This window comes from Entelurus aequoreus, linkage group LG05 (genome assembly GCF_033978785.1).
Source record: "Entelurus aequoreus isolate RoL-2023_Sb linkage group LG05, RoL_Eaeq_v1.1, whole genome shotgun sequence".
Classification (NCBI taxonomy): domain Eukaryota; kingdom Metazoa; phylum Chordata; class Actinopteri; order Syngnathiformes; family Syngnathidae; genus Entelurus; species Entelurus aequoreus.
This window is the reverse complement of record NC_084735.1, coordinates 27,568,480-27,590,648: the sequence shown is the minus strand read 5'-3', so window position 1 is coordinate 27,590,648 and position 22,169 is coordinate 27,568,480. Positions and strand designations below refer to the sequence as shown.

General features: G+C 38.3%; 1 protein-coding gene across 1 annotated transcript; it reads right to left on the bottom strand.

The window, feature by feature from the left end:
* Positions 1-1,972: 1,972 nt before the first annotated feature.
* On the bottom strand, positions 1,973-16,431 carry s100s (S100 calcium binding protein S). Its single transcript, XM_062046646.1, has 3 exons — positions 16,418-16,431; positions 16,012-16,165; positions 1,973-2,152 (listed from the first exon to the last, which is right to left on the bottom strand). Exons 1-3 carry the CDS (start codon positions 16,429-16,431, stop codon positions 1,973-1,975), a joined length of 348 nt encoding a protein of 115 aa, XP_061902630.1.
* Positions 16,432-22,169: the final 5,738 nt, after the last annotated feature.

Here is a 22,169-nt window from a genome sequence, read left to right as displayed (position 1 = left end):
GCTGCAAAAACTCTAGTTAAAGATACTACATAGAACAAAAAAGAAAGCTCTGTTGTTTTTCGGAATTGACTGAAAATAAATATTGTCAAAAATCTCCTTTTTATAGGAGCATTCTGCTGATTTTAAGGATCTGTTGCATTAACTCTAGTCAAATAAACTATATACAATAAGAGAACTGCTGTTTTTAAGAATTGGCTGAAAACAATTATCGTCAAAGATCTCTTTATGGCAGGAGTACCCTGCTGTGTTTAAGCACCTGATGCAAAAACTCTAGTCAAAGATTCTCTATGTGACAGAAGCACTCTGTTGTTTTTAAGGACCTGCTGCAAAAATGCAGTCAAAGATTATGCATATGACAGGAGCACTCTGCAAAAATGTTGTCAAATATACTATGTCAAACAAGAGTTTTAGGAATTGGCTGAGAAAAATAATTGTCATAGATCCTGAATATGACAGGAGCACTGTGCTGTTTTTGATGACCTGCTGCAAAACCTCCAGTCAAAAATTAAATATATGCTAAGAGAACACTGCTGCAAAACTCTTGTCAAGATACTATATATAACAAGAGCACTGTGCTGTTTTTAGGAATTGGCGGAAAATACTTATTGTCAATTATCGTCTTTAAGACAGAAGCACTTTACTGTTTTTAAGGACCTGCTGCAAAAACTCTCATATAGACATTATGCATGACAAAAGTGGTCTGCTGTTTTTAGGACTTGGCTGAAAAAAAATCTCGTCAAAGATCCCCTTTATGACAGGAACACTGCGCTGTTTTTAAAGACCTGCTGCAAAAAGTTATATTCAAATATTCTCTATGTGACGGGAGCACTCTTCAGTTTTAATGAATTTTCATCAAAGATTTTGTGATAAGAGCATTTTCAAGAATCTGCTTTAAAAAAATATGAATCTGCTTTAAAAACAGCAATCAAATATCCACTTTATGACAGGACAAGTCTGCTGTTTTTAAGAATCTGCTTTAAAAATAGCAATCAAATATCCACTTTACGACAGGACTACTCTGCTGTTTTTAAGAATCTGCTTTAATAACAGCAATCAAATATCCACTTTATGACAGGACTAGTCTGCTGTTTTTAAGAATCTGCTTTAAAAATAGCAATCGAATATCCACTTTACGACAGGACTTCTCTGCTGTTTTTAAGAATCTGCTTTAAAAACACAATCAAATATCCACTTTACGACAGGACTAGTCTGCTGTTTTTAAGAATATGCTTTAAAAACAGCAATCAAATATCCACTTTACGACAGGACTTCTCTGCTGTCTTTAAGAATCTGCTTTAAAATAGCAATCGAATAACCACTTTACGACAGGACTTCTCTGCTGTTTTTAAGAATCTGCTTTAAAAACAGCAATCAAATATCCACTTTATGACAGGACTACTGTGCTGTTTTAAGGAATCTTCTGGAAAGAAAAAGTCAAAGATCTTGTACGACCGCATTCTACTGTTGTCAGTTTCCAGCTGCAAAAACACTTATCAAAGATCCTCTATATCCCTGAAGAGCTCTCCCAATTCCAAAACGCAAGTCAAATATCATTCAAATACGCACAGCTCTCGGCTGTTTTGGACACACTGCAAGAATGCCAGTCAAAGATCCTCTATATGCTCTTCTATTATAAGGACCTCTTACAAAAAGAAGGCATCAAAGATCTTCTCTATGACAGGAGCCCTCAGCTGCAACAATATTAGTCGCTAGTCAGTTTTTAACTGAACAGAACATGTAAATATGGACTCAACATGCACTTTTACCCAGATAAAGCTGGTGTTTGTTGAGTATTGTTTGTGTAATACTGCATAGTGTGTGTATTCTACTGTTTTTTTAGACTTTTGCACAGTACTCTAGTGTGTCGAAATATATCGTAAGACCAAAAATTCAACTGCCTCCTCATCTCCTGTGATTTACAAGCCCCTCCCCCCCTCTTTCCATCAGCCCCCCTCGCCCTGACTCAGCGGTTCTACTCCGCCGCCTCGCCCCCCTTGGGCTTGTCGTCCGTCTTGAACTCCAGGAAGAAGTCGTTGCAGGCCACCGTCAGGGCGCCCATCAGGATGATGAACTCGGTGAAGTCCACCTCGCCGTCGTTGTTGGCGTCCAAGTCGTTCATGACCTTCTCCACCGCCTCGTTATCTTTGGAGTTCTGTCAAGCAGGAAGCGTTACGAGTTAAGAATGTGGCCCTCATGTGTGTGTGTGTGTGTGTGTGTGTGTGTGTGCATGTGCGTGAGTGTGTGCATGTGCAGGCCTGTCTGTACTTGTGAGTTGCAGCATACACGAGCACATACCTTCACTTGTGTGTCAAATAACCACACCAGAGATATCAAACTCATTTTCATTGAGGGCCTCATCGCAAATATGGCTGCCCTCAGAGGCCAAATTGTAACAATAAGTAAAATAGGAATATTCATGTATTAGGATTCACTTCATGATATTATTATTACACAACTGCCTATGCATTTGATAATTTTTTTTTTTTTTTTACTTTCGTCAAAATGAAATCTGTAGACTGGCAGCTCAGTCGCCAAATTTTATCGTAGAATTTACGATGTTTTTTGTTTGTTTTTTTACAGCATATCACTCTAAATGAAAAAATTATACCACTGTTTTTGAGGGGCCAGTTTTTTCTTTTTTTTAACCATAAAACCTATTGTCATTTTTACAATGTGCAATTCAGTTGAACTTGTAATCATAAGTCAATCATATTTATTTAGATTTTAACAAAAAAAATGATGAAACTAATACTTCATTATTATTACAGATTGTAACTACTTTTCCAACCCAAATACATACAAATGTAATTTATAAACATTAAAAATAAATATTATCACAGAATCATACATAGGTCAAGCAGATACTTGGGTATTTATTTATATTTTAAGAAAAAAAAATGTGATCATATTAATGCAGTATAATATTTGTCACATTATTAGATAATATTGAACAAAAAATGTGCAGTTGCATGCAGTATATATATTTTTTTCTGTCAAAACGGAAAGCGCAAATACATTTAGTAAAAAAAGATAAAATTTTTTATTGATGCATATTTTCCCCAGACTTTCGCAGGCCATATAAAATGAAGTGGCGGGCCAGATTTGGCCCCTGGGCCTTGAGTTTGACACCTGTGATCTCCACACTTGAGTGCAAAGTGTCACACACACACACACACACACACACACACACACACACACACACACACACACACACACACACACACACACACACACACACACACACACACACACACACACACACACACACACACACACACACACACACACACACACACGCATGGCTTGTCAAAGACCTTCTATAACAGAGCGCTCTTCTCTTCATTTGACTGTTAAGATAATGCTAGTCGAAGATCCTCCGTATTGGAGGAGCTCTCTGTTGTTTTAGGGGCTGACTGCAAAAATCATAGTCAAAGATCCTTAGTTGGAGTAATAAAAAAAACACTGGTCGAAGATTCACTATATATCTGCTGTTTTTGAGGACCGGCTGCAGAAATGCTAGCCAAAGATCATTTCTATAACAGGAGCGCTCTGCTGTTTATAAAAATCACATGGCGATAAAGAAAAAAACAAGTCAAAGATCCACTCTATGACAGAACCACACTGCTGTTTTTGAGGACCGACTGGAAACATGCCAGACAAATATTCTTTCTACGACAGGAGCGCTTTTAGAAATCACACGGAGACACCCAAAAAAAAAAAAAAAAAAACCACACTCTTAAAAGATCCACTCAATGACAGGAGAACTCTTCTGTTTTTGAGAACCAAGTGTAAAAATGCCGGACAAAGATCCTTTCGGTGATATGAGTGCTCTGCTCTTTTTATAAATTGGAAAGCCAGAAAAAAATAAAGACTAGAAACAAGACCCACCCCATGACAGGAGCACTCTGCTGTTTTTGAGGACCGACTGCAAAAAATGCTAGCATAAAATCATTTTTATGACAGGAGCGCTCTGCTGTTTTTAGAAATCACACAGAGAGAAAAACACAAGTCAAACATCCTCTTCATGACAGAACCATGCTGCTGTTTTTGAGAACCGGCTGCAAATATGCTGGCCAAAGATTCTTTCTATGCCAGGCTGTTTTTAGAAATCACATGGAGACATCCAAAAACACGAGTAAAATATCCACTCAATGACAGGAGAACGCTGGTGTTTTTGAGAACCAACTGCAAAAAATGCTTGACAAAGATCCTTTCGGTGATGTGAGAACTTAGCTGTATTTTTAAATCACATGTAGAGACAAAAACAACAAAAAAACACTAGAAAAAAGATCCGCCCCATGACAGGAGAGCTCTGCTGTTTTTGAGAACCAATTGCAAATATTCTTGACAAAGATCCTTTCTGTAATAGGAGTGCTCTGCTGTTTTTTCACATTACATGGAGAGAGAATATAATCACTAGCCAAAGATAGCAACATTCTGCTGTTTTTGAGGACCAATTTAAAAAATGCTAATCTTAGATCCTCTGTATGACATTAGCAATCTGCACATTTTAGGAATCAGTTGGAGAGAAGAACATGAACCAAATAGCCTCTTTTTTTGACAAGACTACACTGCTGTTTTTAAGGATCTACTGCACTCTGTCGATATTAGGAATCAGTCACACACAAAAAACACACTCGTCAAAGATCCACTCCATGACAGGAGAACTCTGCTGTTTTTAAGGATCTACTTAAATGATTATATCATATTGACATTTAATACAATGTCAATATGATATACAATATACATTTGTTTTTTTTAGGACAGATTGTAAACACGCAAGTCAACGATTATTTTTATGACAGGAGCTCTCTGCTGTTTTTAGAAATCACATGGAGAAACAAAATAACATTGGTCAAAGATCCACTCCATTACAGGAGCATTCTGCTATTTTTGATGACCAACTACTCTTCTGTTTTCAAAAATCACATGGAGAGAGAGAGACAAAAAAGACCAGTCAAAGATCCTTTAAATACATCAAAATAAATTGCATGACTAATCTAAGTGTGTGTAAATGATGAATGCATTCATTTTTTTAGATTAATCACAACTTAACTCGTTAATTGTGACAGCCATAATTTTTTTTATACAAATATTAATTAATGCCCACAACTACATGGTATGGTGCAGTAGTGCATAGAACAGAAATAGGAGCACTGTGCTATTTTGAGGAATCAGTTGTACAAAAAAAAAATACGAGCCAAATATTTTTTATACGACAGGAGCACGCTGCTGTTTTATAAGTAACTACTACAAAAATGCTGGTCGAACATTCTTTTTATGACAGGAGTGCTCTGCTGTTTTTAGAAATCAGTTGAAAACATAAATATTATGCAAAAGACCCTTTTAATTAGTCAAATATCCTCTATTTGACAGGAGCACTTCGCTGTTTTTAGGAACCTACGAAAAAACAAACCAAAAAAACCCCATTCTACTCAACGATCCTCTATTTGACAGGAGCGCTTTGCTGTTTTTAAGGAGCTACTCCAAAAATGTTAGCCAAAGACCCTTTTCATGACAGGAGCCTCTCTGCTATTTTTGAGGATCTATTAAAAAAAATGCTAGTCAAAGATCTTCTCTACGATTGCACACGCAAAATAAGTCAAAGTCAAAAGTCAAAGTCAGCTTTATTGTCAAACAACTGTTTGTACAGGACATACAGGTGGACGAAATTGCGTTCCTCTCACATCCACGGTGTCTATAAATATAAAGTGTAAAAGAAAAATAAAAAAGACAACAATTTAAACAGTCGCATGAGGGGGGGGAAAAATATACAGGGGAAGAAGATATTACCAGAATATCTATAATATCTATCTAAGTATTCAGATGGGAGTGCAAAGTGCAATGTAAACAGTAAATAAAGATCCTTTTATATGACACGAGCTGTACGCTGTTTTTAGGCATTGAATTCTAAAACAAACACCTGTAAACACTTATAAAGATCCTCTGAATGACAGCTGTTTAGACAACCGACTGCAACAACCCTAGAGTCAAATAATTTTTTTATGACAGGGGTGTTCTACTGTTTTTAAGAACCTACGAAAAACAAACAAAAAACTCCTAGTCAAAGATCCATTTTACAGAAGTGCACTGCTGTTTTTAAGAAGCTACTCCAAAAATGTTAGCCAAAGACCCTTTTTAATGACAGGAGCCACTCTGCTGTTTTTAAAAATCTACTAAAAATGCTGGTCAAAAATCTTATCTATGATAGCACACACAAAATAATGATCTTAACGTTTGCTGTGGTCTGGAACAGCATGGCACACAAACAATTATCAGAAATGCAGCCAATATTGCACTGATCCATCCATTTCCCACCGCTTGTCCGTTTTTAGGAATTTAATTAAAAAACACACACCTGTAAACACTTGTAAAGATCCTCTGAGTGACAGCCGTTTTAAAGACCGACTGCAACAACCCTAGAGTCAAAGAACATTTTCATGACAGGGGTGCTCTGCAGTTTTTAGGAACCTACGAAACGAAAAAACAAACAAAAAACTACTAGTCAAAGATCCATTTGACAGGAGCGCTTTGCTGTTTTTAAGAAGCTACTCCAAAAATGCTGGTCAAAAATCCTATCTATGATAGCACACACAAAATAATGATATTTTTATATGACAAGAGTAACGTTTGCTGTGGTCTGGAACAACATGGCACACAAACAATTATCAGAAATGCAGCCAATATTGCACCCATCCATCCATTTCCCACCGCTTGTCCGTTTTTAGGAATTTAATTCAAAAACACACACCTGTAAACACTTGTAAACATCCTCTGAATGACAGCTGTTTTTAACAATCGACTGCAACAACCTTACAGTCAACAATCATTTTTACCACAGGGGAGCTGTGCTGTTTTTAGGAACCTACGAAAAATCAAACAAAAAACTACTAGTCAAAGACCCATTTGACAGGAGCGCATTGCTGTTTTTAAGAAGCTACTCCAAAAATGTTAGCCAAAGACCCTTTTTAATGACAGAAGCCACTCTGCTGTTTTTAAGGATCTACTAAAAATGCTGGTCAAAAATCTTATCTATGATAGCACACACAAAATTAATGATCTTAATGTTTGCTGTGGTCTGGAACAGCATGGCACACAAACAATGATCAGAAATGCAGCCAATATTGCACCCATCCATCCATTTCCCACCGCTTGTCCATTTTTAGGAATTTAATTCAAAAACACACACCTGTAAACACTTGTAAAGATCCTCTGAGTGACAGCCGTTTTAAAAACCGACTGCAACAACCCTAGAGTCAAAGAACATTTTCATGACAGGGGTGCTCTGCAGTTTTTAGGAACCTACGAAACAAAAAAACAAAAAACAAACTACTAGTCAAAGATCCATTTGACAGGAGCGCTTTGCTGTTTTTAAGAAGCTACTCCAAAAATGCTGGTAAAAAATCCTATCTATGATAGCACACACAAAATAATGATCTTTTTATATGACAAGAGTAACGTTTGCTGTGGTCTGGAACAACATGGCACACAAACAATTATCAAAAATGCGGCCAATATCGCACCCATCCATCCATTTCCCACCGCTTGTCCATTTTTGGGAATTTAATTAAAAAACACACACCTGTAAACACTTGTAAAGATCCTCTGAGTGACAGCCGTTTTAAAAAACGACTGCAACAACCCTAGAGTCAAGGATCATTTTTATGACAGGGGTGCTCTGCTGTTTTTAGGAACCTACGAAAAAACAAACAAAAAACCACTAGTCAAAGATCCATTCGACAGGAGCGCTTTGCTGTTTTTAAGAAGCTACTCCAAAAATGCTGGTCAAAAATCCTATCTATGATAGCACACACAAAATAATGATCTTTTTATATGACAAGAGTAACGTTTGCTGTGGTCTGGAACAACGTGGCACACAAACAATTATCATAAATGCAGCCAATATTGCACCCATCCATCCATTTCCCACCGCTTGTCCATTTTTAGGAATTGAATTAAAAAACACACACCTGTAAACACTTGTAAACATCCTCTGAATGACAGCTGTTTTTAACAATCGACTGCAACAACCTTACAGTCAAGGATCATTTTTATGACAGGGGTGCTCTGCTGTTTTTAGGAACCTACGAAAAAACAAACAAAAAACTACTAGTCAAAGAGCCATTTGACAGGAGCGCTTTGCTGTTTTTAAGAAGGTACTCAAAAGATGCTGGTCAAAAATTATATTTATGATAGCACACACAAAATTATGATCTTTTTATATGACAACAGCTGTAAGCTGGGTAACGTTTGCTGTGGTCTGGAACAACATGGCACACAAACAATTATCAGAAATGCAGCCAATATTGCACCCATCCATCCATTTCCCACGGCTTTGTCCGTTTTTAGGAATTTAATTCAAAAACACACACCTGTAAAGATCCTCTGAATGACAGCTGTTTTTAACAATCGACTGCAACAACCTTACAGTCATTTTTACGACAGGGGTGCTCTGCTGTTTTTAGGAACCTACAAAAAACAACTATTGAAAGATCCTCCATATGCCAGGAGCGTTTATTCTGTTTTGAATAAACATTTTTCAAATGTGGCTTTTGAAAAATATCTGCATTCGTTCGTTCCTGCTTGAAGAGTTCTATTTTCCGACAGTCTTTAAACGTGCCGTGAGACTCATGACAGAGGATACCATACGCTTTGTGTACAAGCTGAGACAACTGTGGTGGCTCGTTTTAATAAAGTCATTCTTGATCGACCACCTCCTCGTCATCCTTTTAACATCCAGGAAAAAACCCAACAAAAACAGCAGAAATGTGTTACTTTAGCGGGGAAGTCAGTAAAACAAGGACAATTTCCGGAAGTCTTCCGCAGAGTGAGAAAGACTTGGCAAGTGTGAGCATGCGTGTGAGAAGCAAACCTTTCCCAGCATGCATTGTCTCTTTTGACAATCTTATCACGCATCTTTAATGTGTTATTTTCTACAGACAAGTTTATTAGTTTGAAATTGTGTCGTTTTTAATCGTGTACAATGCAATTGTTGCTATTTTTGGTGATAACAAGACACCCAATGCATCCTGTTAGTGTCTCTCAAATAGTGGGGCGGTGAGGTGTCAGGAGGGGCCTGAGAGGCAAGGGACTTGCAGTATTAGCGTCTTTTTTTTTATTCTTCAGTGATACACAAGCCTCCAGCTAGGTGGTGCGACCCCTGCTTTTGGCCTACAAGTGGCCGACGGAAGCCAAGACGGCCGACTTCCAGCCATTGTTTTCAAACATAGGTTCTTGACACTTTTAGGTGCGTCCTATCATGATAGACGCCATCGTGACGATACGCGGAATCTGGGGCGAGGGGCACAATTTTTCGAATTTTAAAAGGGGAGCTAGAGAGACAATTGTTGAAGTTTGGGTTTGGGACCCCTAAAATGTGAAGTGTGGAGTGAATTATATTCATATAGCGCTTTTCTCTAGTGACTCAAAGCGCTAGGGAAACCCATTATCTATAAAACCCAAAACCAGTGAAGTTGGCGCATTGTGTAAAACGTAAATAAAAACAGAATACAATGATTTGCAATTCGCATTTTTACCACTGTGTTACATGGCCTTTCCTTTTAACAACACTCAGTAAATATTTGGGAACTGAGGAGACCAATTTTTGAAGCTTTTCAGGTGGAATTCTTTCCCATTCCTGCTTGATGTACAGCTTAAAGGCCTACTGAAGTGATTTTTTAAAATTTAAACGGGGATAGCAGATCCATTCTATGTGTCATACTTGATCATTTCGCGATATTGCCATATTTTTGCTGAAAGGATTTAGTAGAGAACATCGACGATAAAGTTCGCAACTTTTGGTCGCTGATAAAAAAAGCCTTGCCTTTACCGGAAGTAGCGTGACGTCACAAGTTGAAAGGCTCCTCACATTTCCCCATTGTTTACACCAGCAGCGAGAGCGATTCGGACCGAGAAAGCGACGATTACCCCATTAATTTGAGAGAGGATGAAAGATTTGTGGATGAGGAACGTGAGAGTGAAGGACTAGAGTGCAGTGCAGGACGTATCTTTTTTCGCTCTGACCGTAACTTAGGTACAAGGGCTCATTGGATTCCACACTCTCTCCTTTTTCTATTGTGGATCACGGATTTGTATTTTAAACCACCTCGGATACTATATCCTCTTGAAAATGAGAGTTGAGAACGCGAAATGGACATTCACAGTGGCTTTTATCTCCACGACGATACATCGGCGAAGCACTTTAGCTACGGAGCTAACGTGATAGCATCGTGCTTAAATGCAGATAGAAACAAAAGAAATAAACCCCTGACTGGAAGGATAGACAGAAAATCAACAATACTATTAAACCATGGACCTGTAACTACACGGTTAATGCTTTCCAGCCTGGCGAAGCTTAACAATGCTGTTGCTAATGACGCCATTGAAGCTAACTAAGCAACGGGACCTCACAGAGCTATGATAAAAACATTAGCGCTCCACCTACGCCAGCCAGCCCTCATCTGCTCATCAACACCCGTGCTCACCTGCGTTCCAGCGATCGACGGAAGGACGAAGGACTTCACCCGATCATCCGTGCGGTCGGCGGCTAGCGTCGGATAGCGCGTCTGCTATCCAAGTCAAAGTCCTCCTGGTTGTGTTGTTACAGCCAGCCGCTAATACACCGATCCCACCTACAACTTTCTTCTTTGCAGTCTTCATTGTTCATTAAACAAATTGCAAAAGATTCACCAACACTGATGTCCAGAATACTGTGGAATTTTGCGATGAAAACCAAGCTTTTTTGTATTGGATTCAATGGGGTCCGAATACTTCCGTTTAACTATTGACGTCACGCGCATACGTCATCATACATAGACGTTTTCAACCGGAAGTTTGGCGGGAAATTTAAAATTGCACTTTATAAGTTAACCCGGCCGTATTGGCATGTGTTGCAATGTTAAGATTTCATCATTGATATATAAACTATCAGACTGCGTGGTCGGTAGTAGTGGGTTTCAGTAGGCCTTTAAGTTGTTCAACAGTCCGGGGTCTCCGTTGCGGTATTTTACGCTTCATAATGCGCCACACATTTTCAATGGAAGACAGGTCTGGACTACAGGCAGGCCAGTCGTAGTACCCAAATTATTTTACTACGAAGCCAGGCTGTTGTAACACGTGCAGAATGTGGCTTGGCATTGTCTTGCTGAAATAAGCAGCGGCGTCCATGAAAAAGACGTTGCTTGGATGGCAACATATGTTGCTCCAAAACCTGTATGTACCTTTCAGCAATAATGGCGCCTTCACAGATGTGTAAGTTACCCATGTCTTGGGCACTAATACACCCCCATACCATCACAGATGCTGGCTTTTGAACTTTGCGCCTATAACAATCCGGATGGTTCTTTTCCTCTTTGGCCGGAGTGACACGACGTCCACAGTTTCCAAAAACAATTTGAAATGTGGACTCGTCAGACCACAGAACACTTTTCCACTTTGCATCAGTCCATCTTAGATGAGCTCGGGCCCAGCGAAGCGTTTCTGGGTGTTGTTGATAAATGGCTTTCGCTTTGCACTTAGGAACTGTAGTTACTGACAGTGGTTTTCTGAAGTGTTCCTGAGCCCATGTGGTGATATCCTTTTCACACCGATGTCAGTTTTTGATGCAGTACCGCCTGAGGGATCGAAGGTCACAGGCCTTGCCGCTAACGTGCAGTGATTTCTCCAGATTCTCGGAACCTTTTGATGATATTACGGACCGTAGATGGGGAAATCCCTAACTTCTTTGCAATAGCTCTTTGAGAAATGTTGTTCTTAAACTGTTCAACAATTTGCTCACGCATTTGTTCACAAAGTGGTGACCCTCGCCCCATCCTTGTTTGTGGAGGACTGAGCATTTCATGGAAGCTGCTTTTATACCCAATCATGGCACCCACCTGTTCCCAATGAGCCTGTTCACTTGTGGGATGTTCCAAATAAGTGTTTGATGAGCATTCCTCAACTTTCTCAGTCTTGTTTGCCACTTGTGCCAGCTTTTTTGAAACATGTTCCAAATTAGCTAATATTTGCAAAAAATAACAAAGTTTCTCAGTTCGAACATTAAATATCTTGTCTTTGCAGTCTATTCAATTGAATATAAGTTGAAAAGGATTTGCAAATCATTGGATTCTGTTTTTGCCAACTTCACTAGTTTTGGGTTGTGTAAGTTACAAGTAAACCAGTGTGGGTGGCACTGGGAGCAGGTGGGTAAAGTGTCTTGCCCAAGGACACAATGACAGTGACTAGGATGGCATAAGTGGGGATTGAACCTACAACCCTCAAGTTGCTGGCTCGGCCGCTCTACCAACCGAACCACGCTCAACCGGACCGGACATGCTTTCAAAAATTGGTGAGTTTTTGCGCATGTGAAGGCCTTCAAACTGCAATAGAAGTGGGAGAATAATAATAAACAAAACAATTTCAACAGGGCTGTCAGGGCCTATTGCTGCTCGGGCCTAAAATATTGTCAGGTTCTCAATAGAATTTAAATTCAGGGTGTGTGTGAACATTTATTTGTCTCCGAGACAAGGCATGACATAAAATAATTGAGAACCACAGATCTGCGTGGAGGGCATAGTACACAGACTTTGATCTTGTACTTGAGTTATTAAAGGTATATTTATTACATTAAAGTCTTTTTTATTTAACCAGAAATTCTGAAATGTTTTGTAATTATCATTAGACCAGTACTTCTTATATATATATAAGCTGCTGCCCATTAAATTTTAGTTTTTCATACATTAGCCGCAATGGACTATAAGCCGCAGATACATACGTTGCGAAATGAGTTATTTACACAGAAATATTTTGTAAATGTTTATTTACATACCTTAGTTGATTCCAAACGGTGCCTGTAACACGGCAATAAAACGGCTAATCAAACAAAACAGAAGTCGTCATCATGGACCCACTATCTGCAAAAGCTAGTTATCCCATCAGCTAAACAGACTCAATAACTCCACGGAGATGTTTTGAATTTAATGAGGAATTTGTGAAACTGAAACAACACAAAAATTACGCCATTGTAAGTTAATAATACTAACACAGACACAGGTGAATGCGTTAGCATTAGGGGTGTGGGAAAAAATCGATTAGAATTTGAATCGCGATTCTCACGTTGTGCGATTCAGAATCGATTCTCATTTTTAAAAAATCGATTTTTATTTATTTATTTATTATTATTTTTAAAAATTATTATTATTTATTTTTTATTATTATTATTTTTAATTAATCAATCCAACAAAACAATACACAGTAATACCATAACAATGCAATCCAATTCCAAAACCAAACCCGACCCAGCAACACTCAGAACTGCAATAAACAGAGCAATTGAGAGGAGACACAAACACGACACAGAACAAACCAAAAGTAGTGAAACAAAAATGAATATTATCAACAACAGTATCAATATTAGTTACAATTTCAACATAGCAGTGATTAAAAATCCCTCTGACATTATCATCATAAATAAAAATAAATGAACAATAGTGTCACAGTGGCTTACACTTGCATCACATCTCATAAGCTTGACAACACACTGTGTCCAATAATTTCACAAAGATAAAATAAGTCATATTTTTGGTTCATTTAATAGTTAAAACAAATTTACATTATTGCAATCAGTTGATAAAACATTGTCCTTTACAATTATAAAAGCTTGTTACAAAAATCTACTACTCTGCTTGCATGTCAGCAGACTGGGGTAGATCCTGCTGAAATCCTATGTATTGAATGAATAGAGAATCCTTTTGAATCGGGAAAATATCGTTTTTGAATCGAGAATCGCATTGAATCGGGAAAAAAACGATTTTGAATCGAATCGTGACCCCGAGAATCGATATTGAATCGAATCGTGGGACACCCAAAGATTCACAGCCCTAGTTAGCATATTAGATAACGCTAACGATGCTCGCTTGATCACATTAAGATAGCAAATATGCATGAAAACACTCCCACAGACATCACACATGGGGCGGTTCAGTAAGTATAATTAGTTTTAGTTATACTGTAAAACTTACAAACGTTGCTTGGAGTGACAAATGAAGAATCCATACGAGTAGGAACGCTATGGATGGCTAGAAAACAGAATGGCACTTCTTTTTTTCCGGTCAAAAGCCCTAAATAGAAGTACACTTCAGCACCTGCATTGAGGAAACTCATCCAAAAGATGGCACCGTAGCACAAACAATGACTCACCTTTTCAGTGTGTTTGCTTGCTTTAAAAAAAAAAAACTATTTGCAAAATGGCCAACAGAGAAGAAAAATCCATAAATTATCCGCACCAGTTTATAAGCTGCAGGATTCAAAGTGTAGGAAAAAAGTAGCGAATTATAGTCCGAAACGTACGGTAAATAAATATTATCAGGTTCCCAATTGTATTTTATTTAGTGGGGTGCGTAAAAAAATGATGTCCCCAAGGTGGAGTGACAAAAAATGATTGGGGATCGCTGTATTAATTGCACTGCGACTTCCAAAGATATTTGTATGACATAAGATGTATGTTGGGTGATTGCTGGAGTAAGTTGGGGTTTTTTATTGCTGAAATTTGACACACACACACACACACACACACACACACACACACACACACACACACACACACACACACACACACACACACACACACACACACACACACACACACACACACACACACACACACACACACACACGTTCTTGTATTTATTACTTTCTTGAGACCTTTAATAATGCCTACCTCTTTAGGACCACCCTTTCTAGGTATATAAAGATTTTTATTTACAACATTAATAATATATACATATGTGGAGGGGAGCGTGGTCGGCGCACTGGCTGCAGGAGCGGGGTGTGCCAGGGACGGCTTTGGAACACAGCTGACAGGTGATTAGATTGCCCAGCTGGGGCTAGTTGTCTAATCACCTGTTGTCTTTATCAGTAGCGGCCGGCAGCAGCAGGAGAAAAGAGAGCTTGGTGATCAGCAGAACCCGCTAGGAGGCAACTTCCACAACATACTATGCAAATATAAAAAAGCTTGTTGTGAAAATTTAGTTGGAATTTCACAAGAAAAAGGTCACAATTTCACAAGAATAACTTAGAATTTTTGCAGTATTATAATAAAAGTCGCAATTTTACTCAACGCAAGTCAAAATTCTACAAGAAAAACTGAACATTTGTGCAATATTATGATAAAAGTTGGAATTTTACTCAATAACAATTTACAAGAAAAGCTTAAAATGTTGGCAATTTTATGAAAAGAGTCGTAATTTACACTCGAAAAGAGTCACAGTTTTATTTAAAAAACTCTACATTTTGGCAATATTATAATAATAATCGGAATTTTACTTGGCAAAATTTTGACAAAAGTCATAATTTTACTCAAAAAATGTCATTATTTTACAAGAACAAAAAATTGGCAATATTGTGATAAAAGTCAGAATTTTATATGACAAATGTCACCATTTTACATAAAAAAAAGTAATAATCTTACGAGGAAATATTGCAATATTGCAGAAACAGAAAGAATATGAGAAATTGTTCCCAATTTTATAAGAAAAAAGTTGACACATTGTGAGAAACAGACTGCTTGTAATTGATTTTTAATCTGTATTATTTACTTCAAGTTATCACAGTATGTTTCTATATACATATTTATTTATTTTTTTAAATTAATTTTGGCCAAAGGGGGCGCATTTGAATTTCTTACACACACCTATGTTATTACATACGTTGGCCAGAGGGGGAGCCCTTCAAATGTTTACACACACTTGTTATTTCATACGTTGACCAGAGGGGGAGCACTTTTAAAACCGACACACAGTCAATTTGAAAAATCCCTCCTTTTTGGGACCACCCTAATTTTGATAGATTTCACCACCAGGGCTGCAAATGAGACGTTCTCTATTAGATGCAATGGTTTTTCCGTATTGGGACCAGGATTTCGGTCCGAACTTGTTCACCGGTCCTCATATGGAAGGTACTTTTCCTTGTTGATGTCTCAAGAAGGGTAGAAATGCAAAAACACACACACACATGGAGACACAGACACACACTTACCCCTAAGTAACTCCCCAGCTCCTCCAAAAGCAGCTCCTTCAGCTCCCCCCGGCTGAGCGTGTACTTGTCGCCTTCCTTCCCCGAGTACTTGTGGAAGGTTTTGATCAGCATCTGCATGGCGCTTTCCAGGTTGGAAGTGGGCTCCTTGGACATTCTGCAGAAAGGGGTCAAAAGGTCAGAGTCGGCCTGCGAATGCCCGCTCCGGCCGACCCCTCCCTCGCTCCGTCCCTCCCACACCCGGCTTGCATGTGGGCGCTCACATAAGCCGGCGAGGAGGCGGAGGAGGAGGAGAAGGCAGAAGCCACCATATTGGTTCAAAATACGGAGGTTGGGTTAGCATGGAAAGATGCAGGGCTGCTTTTTTTTTTGAGGGTGGGCAGGGTATTTTTCAAGCAATCTTACACACATTGTGTCAGGCATCGTGGCGTGGCTGCTGCTGCTGCGCTGAGGCGGGAGGGGACTGTGCACAGACACATACGAGTCAATCAGTCTCACAAAGTCAGAAAACAAAGTATATGTACAATACAAGGCATATACGACCAGAACATTTTGGACAATAATTATAAACACACCGTTCATTATGAGTATGTCATTTCGGCCACCGTGTTCAATGGAGATGTCTGTTCTACAAAATTTACAGGCAACATACACCTTCCCCTTCGAACTGTCCTGGATGAACTGAAATTCTTGTTTAAATTCGTTTTGGAACTTGCAAGCGTATTTCTTCATCTTGCTCGTCGACGGCGTCGCCATGTCTGTAATTTCCTCGTTCTTCTGCTTCGTCTCCTTGTTGTGTGCGCAGTTGTGCACTCTACTCTCTAAAAGCCCTAGATGTTATGACGTCATTGGGCAGGCAAGCTGTTTATATTGTGGGAAAGCGACGTGAGAACAGGCTGTCCCCACTCAGTCTCAGGTCCGCAATGAGCTGGAGGGGGCGTGGCCTCCAGCTCCGGCTGAATACCGGGAGTTTGTCGGGAGAAAATCTCTGCCGGGAGGTTGTCGGGAGAGGCGCTGAATACCGGGATTCTCCCGCTAAAAACGGGAGGGTTGGCAAGTATGCAATACAGTAATGCTGCCTGAGGCTGAGCCAATCAGTGGCCATGATACTGAACAGCGCACTCTGATTGGTTTGGTCTCCTCAAGTGGCCATAACTACTTTGCTGTTGATATTTCATCATAAATAGGTATAGGTTTTGTGAGGTGTTGAGTGTGCTAAAGCCCTCAAACAGGTTTTAGTTAGCAGAATGATGATATTTTATATTTTACATATTTGAATGATTGGCAACACTAAATTGGCCCTGGTGTGTGAATGTGAGTGTGAATGTTGTCTGTCAGTCTGTGTTGGCCCTGCGATGAGGTGGCGACTTTTAGTTTTAGCTTTTTAGTTAATTCCGCCATTTTTATGCTTTAAAATAATGAATTCAGGGCAAAATTGTCTAGAATATGCACCCCCCAAAAAAATAAATAAATAAATAAAAAATATAAAAAAATAAAAAATAAAAAATAATATATATATATATATATATATATATATATATATATATATATATATATATATATATATATATATATATATATATATATATATATATATATATATATATATATATATATATATATACACTACCGTTCAAAAGTTTGGGGTCACATTGAAGTGTCCTTACTTTTGAAGGAAAAGCACTGTACTTTTCAATGAAGATAACTTTAAACTAGTCTTAACTTTAAATAAATACACTCTATACATTGCTAATGTGGTAAATGACTATTCTAGCTGCAAATGTCTGGTTTTTGGTGCAATATCTACATAGGTGTATAGAGGCCCATTTCCAGCAACTATCACTCCAGTGTTCTAATGGTACAATGTGTTTGCTCATTGGCTCAGAAGGCTAATTGATGATTAGCAAACCCTTGTGCAATCATGTTCACACATCTAAAAACAGTTTAGCTCATTACAGAAGCTACAAAACTGACCTTACTTTGAGCAGATTGAGTTTCTGGAGCATCACATTTGTGGGGTCAATTAAACGCTCAAAATGGCCAGAAAAAGAGAACTTTCATCTGAAACTCGACAGTCTATTCTTGTTCTTAGAAATGAAGGCTATTCCACAAAATTGTTTGGGTGACCCCAAACTTTTGAACGGTAGTGTATATATATATATATATATATATATATATATATATATATATATATATATATATATATATATATATATATATATATATATATATATATATATATATATATATATATATATATATATATATATATATATATATATATATATATATATATATATATATATATATATATATATATATATATATATATATATATATATATATATAGCAAAACCACAAGTGTGATGTACACAATTGGTTAAGAACATTCATTAAAAAAAACAACAATTAATAATTTTTTTTCTAAGTATTTAGAATTTTCTGAACTCCTCTTTTTCCCGATAGGCGATGCCCTGACAATCCCTCTATCCTGCAACATGTGCCTCTAATTATCCAAAATGGACACCGGCAGTGAAACACAAACCTCGCCCGGTAATTCCGAAAACTAAGAGGCCAAGTAACCCGAGGTCCTTGGTGATATGACGCCCTCCACACTCGCTTAGTCACTCAAAATCCTCTTCAAATGATCGAGCGCAGGGGTGTCCAAAGTGCAGTCCGCGGGCAGGGCCGAAACTAGGATTTGACATATACCGAGGTCAAAAATTGGTTTTCCAAGAGAAGCTTTGAAAGGCTGAAATCGTGGGTATCCCAGCACCATATAAATAATGTCCTGTGGTGTCCCTCAGGGCTCGATCCTTGCACCAATCTGATTTTCATAGTATGTCCTACCCATGCAACACATTTAAAAATCATACAGTACAGGCCAAAAGTTTGGACACACCTTCTCATTCAACGCGTTGTCTTTTTTTTCATGACTATTTACATTGTAGATTGTCACTGAAGGCATCAAAATTATGAATGAACACATGTGGGGTTATGTACTTAACAAAAAAAAAGGGGAAATAACTGAAAACATGTTTTATATTCTAGTTTCTTCAAAATAGCCACCCTTTGCTCTGATTACTGCTTCGCACACTCTTGGCATTCTCTCCATGAGCTTCAAAAGGTAGTGTGGTTTTCAGTTCACGGGTGATTAGTGGAATTTCTTGCTTTATCAATGGGGTGGGGACCATCAGTTGTGTTGTGAATGAGAAGGTGTGTCCAAACATTTAGCCTGTACTGTATAATACATTGTATCATCTTTATGCAGATGATATACACATCTATGTCCCTCTAAAAAGGAAAAGTGACACAAGTTTAAAATCATGTTTAAATTGTCTTGAGGACATAAAATATATATTGTATGTATGATATAAACATATAATATAATATATCAGTATATATCCTATACTGTACATATATTATGTAAATAGTACGTATATGTGTTATATTTTATATTGCTTTTAGTCTATTTTATACTTGCATTGTCCTTTCCATCTTTTCCATCATTTGTAACTGAGCTACTGTGTGGAACAATTTCCCTTGTGGATCATTAAAGTTTGTCTAAGTCTAAGTCTAAATCTAAAAGCATGGTCGGTGGTAAACTTTCTAAATTTAAATGATAACAAGAAAGAAGTCATTTTATTTGACTCAAAAGTAAAGCAGAATGCTCCCCCCAGTGACCTGGACTCCCTGATGCCTTATTTTAAAGCCACAGTCACAAATCTTGGTTTTAAGTTTGACAATGATTTGAAACAAACTGGAATATTAACTTTATTGTACAATCCAGTTTTTTATCATGTAAGACTTTTAGCAAAAATGTTATCAGTTTTATCTTTTAACGACTTTGAGCGGGTAATCCATGCTTTCATTTCATCACCTTTGGACTACTGCAACTCCCTTAGGCCTCAATCGCTCGATTGCAGTTAGTCCAAAATGCTGCTGCTCGCCTTTTAACTGGCACTGAAAAACATGAACATATTTTAGCATCCCTTCACTGGCTCCCACTTCATTTTACAATTCGTGCATTTTCTGCTGTGGCTCGAAAACTTTGGACAGATATCCCTCTTGCTATTCGGACGGCTCCGTCTTTAAAGACTTTTAAATCCCGTATGATTGTGTGATTTTAGTGTATTTGATTCTCTTTTATGTTTTTTATGTATTTATTCTCTTTTTACTTCAATGTTTTTTTTGTTTAGAATTGACTCTCCTTAGTTTTATTCTGCTTCTAAAGGTGTCTTTTAACTCCACTTTCACTTTGTGAACTATCCCGTGTTATATTATCTAGCACAGTGTTTTTCAACCTTTTTTTGAGCGTTGAAAAAATCCAGAGGCACACCACCAGCAGAAATCATTAAAAAACAAAACTCAGTTGACAGTAAAAAGTTGTTGTCACAATTGTTGGATATGACTTTAAACCATAACCAACCAAGCATCACTTTAGCTCTTGTCTCAAAGTAGGTGTACTGTCACCACCTGTCACATCACGGCGTGACTTATTTTGACTTTTTTGGTGTTTTCCTGTGTGTAGTGTTTTAGTTCTTGTCTTGCGCTCCTATTTTAGTGTCTTTTTCTCTTTTTTTTGGTATTTTCCTGTCGCAGTTTCATGTCTTCCTTTGAGCGATATTTCCCGCATCTACTTTGTTTTAGCAATCAAGAATATTTCAGTTGTTTTTATCCTTCTTTGTGGGGACATTGTTGATTGTCATGTCATGTTCGGATGTACACTGTGGACGCCGTCTTTGCTCCACAGTAAGTCTTTGCTGTCGTCCAGCATTCTGTTTTTGTTTACTTTGTAGCCAGTTCAGTTTTAGTTTCGTTCTGCATAGCCTTCCCTAAGCTTCAATGCCTTTTCTTAGGGGCACTCACCTTTTGTTTATTTTTAGTTTAAGCATTAGACACCTTTTTACCTGCACACTGCCTCCCACTGTTTCCGACATCTACAAAGCAATTAGATACCAGCTGCCACCTACTGATATGGAAGAGTATTACACGGTTACTCTGCCGAGCTCCAGGCAGCACAGACACTCAACAACAACACATACTTTGCAGACTATAATTACTGGTTTGCAAAAAATATTTTTAACCCAAATAGGTGAAATTAGATAATCTCCCACGGCACACCAGACTGTATCTCACGGCACACTAGTGTGCCGCGGCACAGTGGTTGAAAAACACTGATCTAGCATCTTTGACAATCTGCATGATTTTGTAACAGTCCACTTTTTTATCAATAAGCCGAAGTTCAGCATATTGACATTATTAAAATGTAGGTTTAAAACCAAACCAAAATTTCTACCACGGCCGGGGTTCGAATCCGTAATATTGTGTTTGTACTAATGACGTCCACCACGGAAGTGCACACCGGAAATTTGCATTTATATTCTAATCAGTGATAGAGCATGACGTGGCCAGAAATACATTTGGGGTAAAAATTGTATATGAAGCGCCTTGTCATTCAATAATTTATACTTTAATGCGCTTCTTCACGCAAAACACGTGTTCTGCACATAGGGCGGGGCGGCACCTGACTGACATGACAAAGGTATTATAACGTCAGCGTTTCACATCAATTCCAATCGTGTGAAAGCAACATTAGTGACGTCAATACGATTTAATATTAATGTTATGTTGACAGCACATTTCTGAGTGGATACTGTCTAAAGCAGGGGTGTCCAAACTTTTTCCACTGAGGGCCGCAAACGGAAAAATTAAAGCATGTGGGGGCCATTTTGATTTTTTCATTTCAAACCATAACAAAATATATGGATTTTTTGTATTTATTTTACCTTTAGGGGTCCCGGGGACCATAAAGGGTCTCAGTTATTAAAATGTTAAAAATAAGATGGCGGCGCTTTAAGGCAGCAGCTTCTTGCGAGCGCTCCTGGAAGTGTAGACCGATTTGGCAAAAATACCCCTCAATTCAGTCAATTTCATGGCTGGCTCACAGCGTGTTCACTCCGTGATCACTTACGACCGACTTACGATTCTGGATGTGGAGAGATCGGGCCATTTTGGGCTGAAAGATGCGTGTACGGTGGACCTACTCGCTAGCTTGGGAATTCTTTGCGAGCTACATCCAGCAGTGGCCTTTGAAGCAGCGGCGTCCACTACCAGCGGAGACCGCCAACGAAAGAGACGTAAGCGGTGCGCTCGGAAGC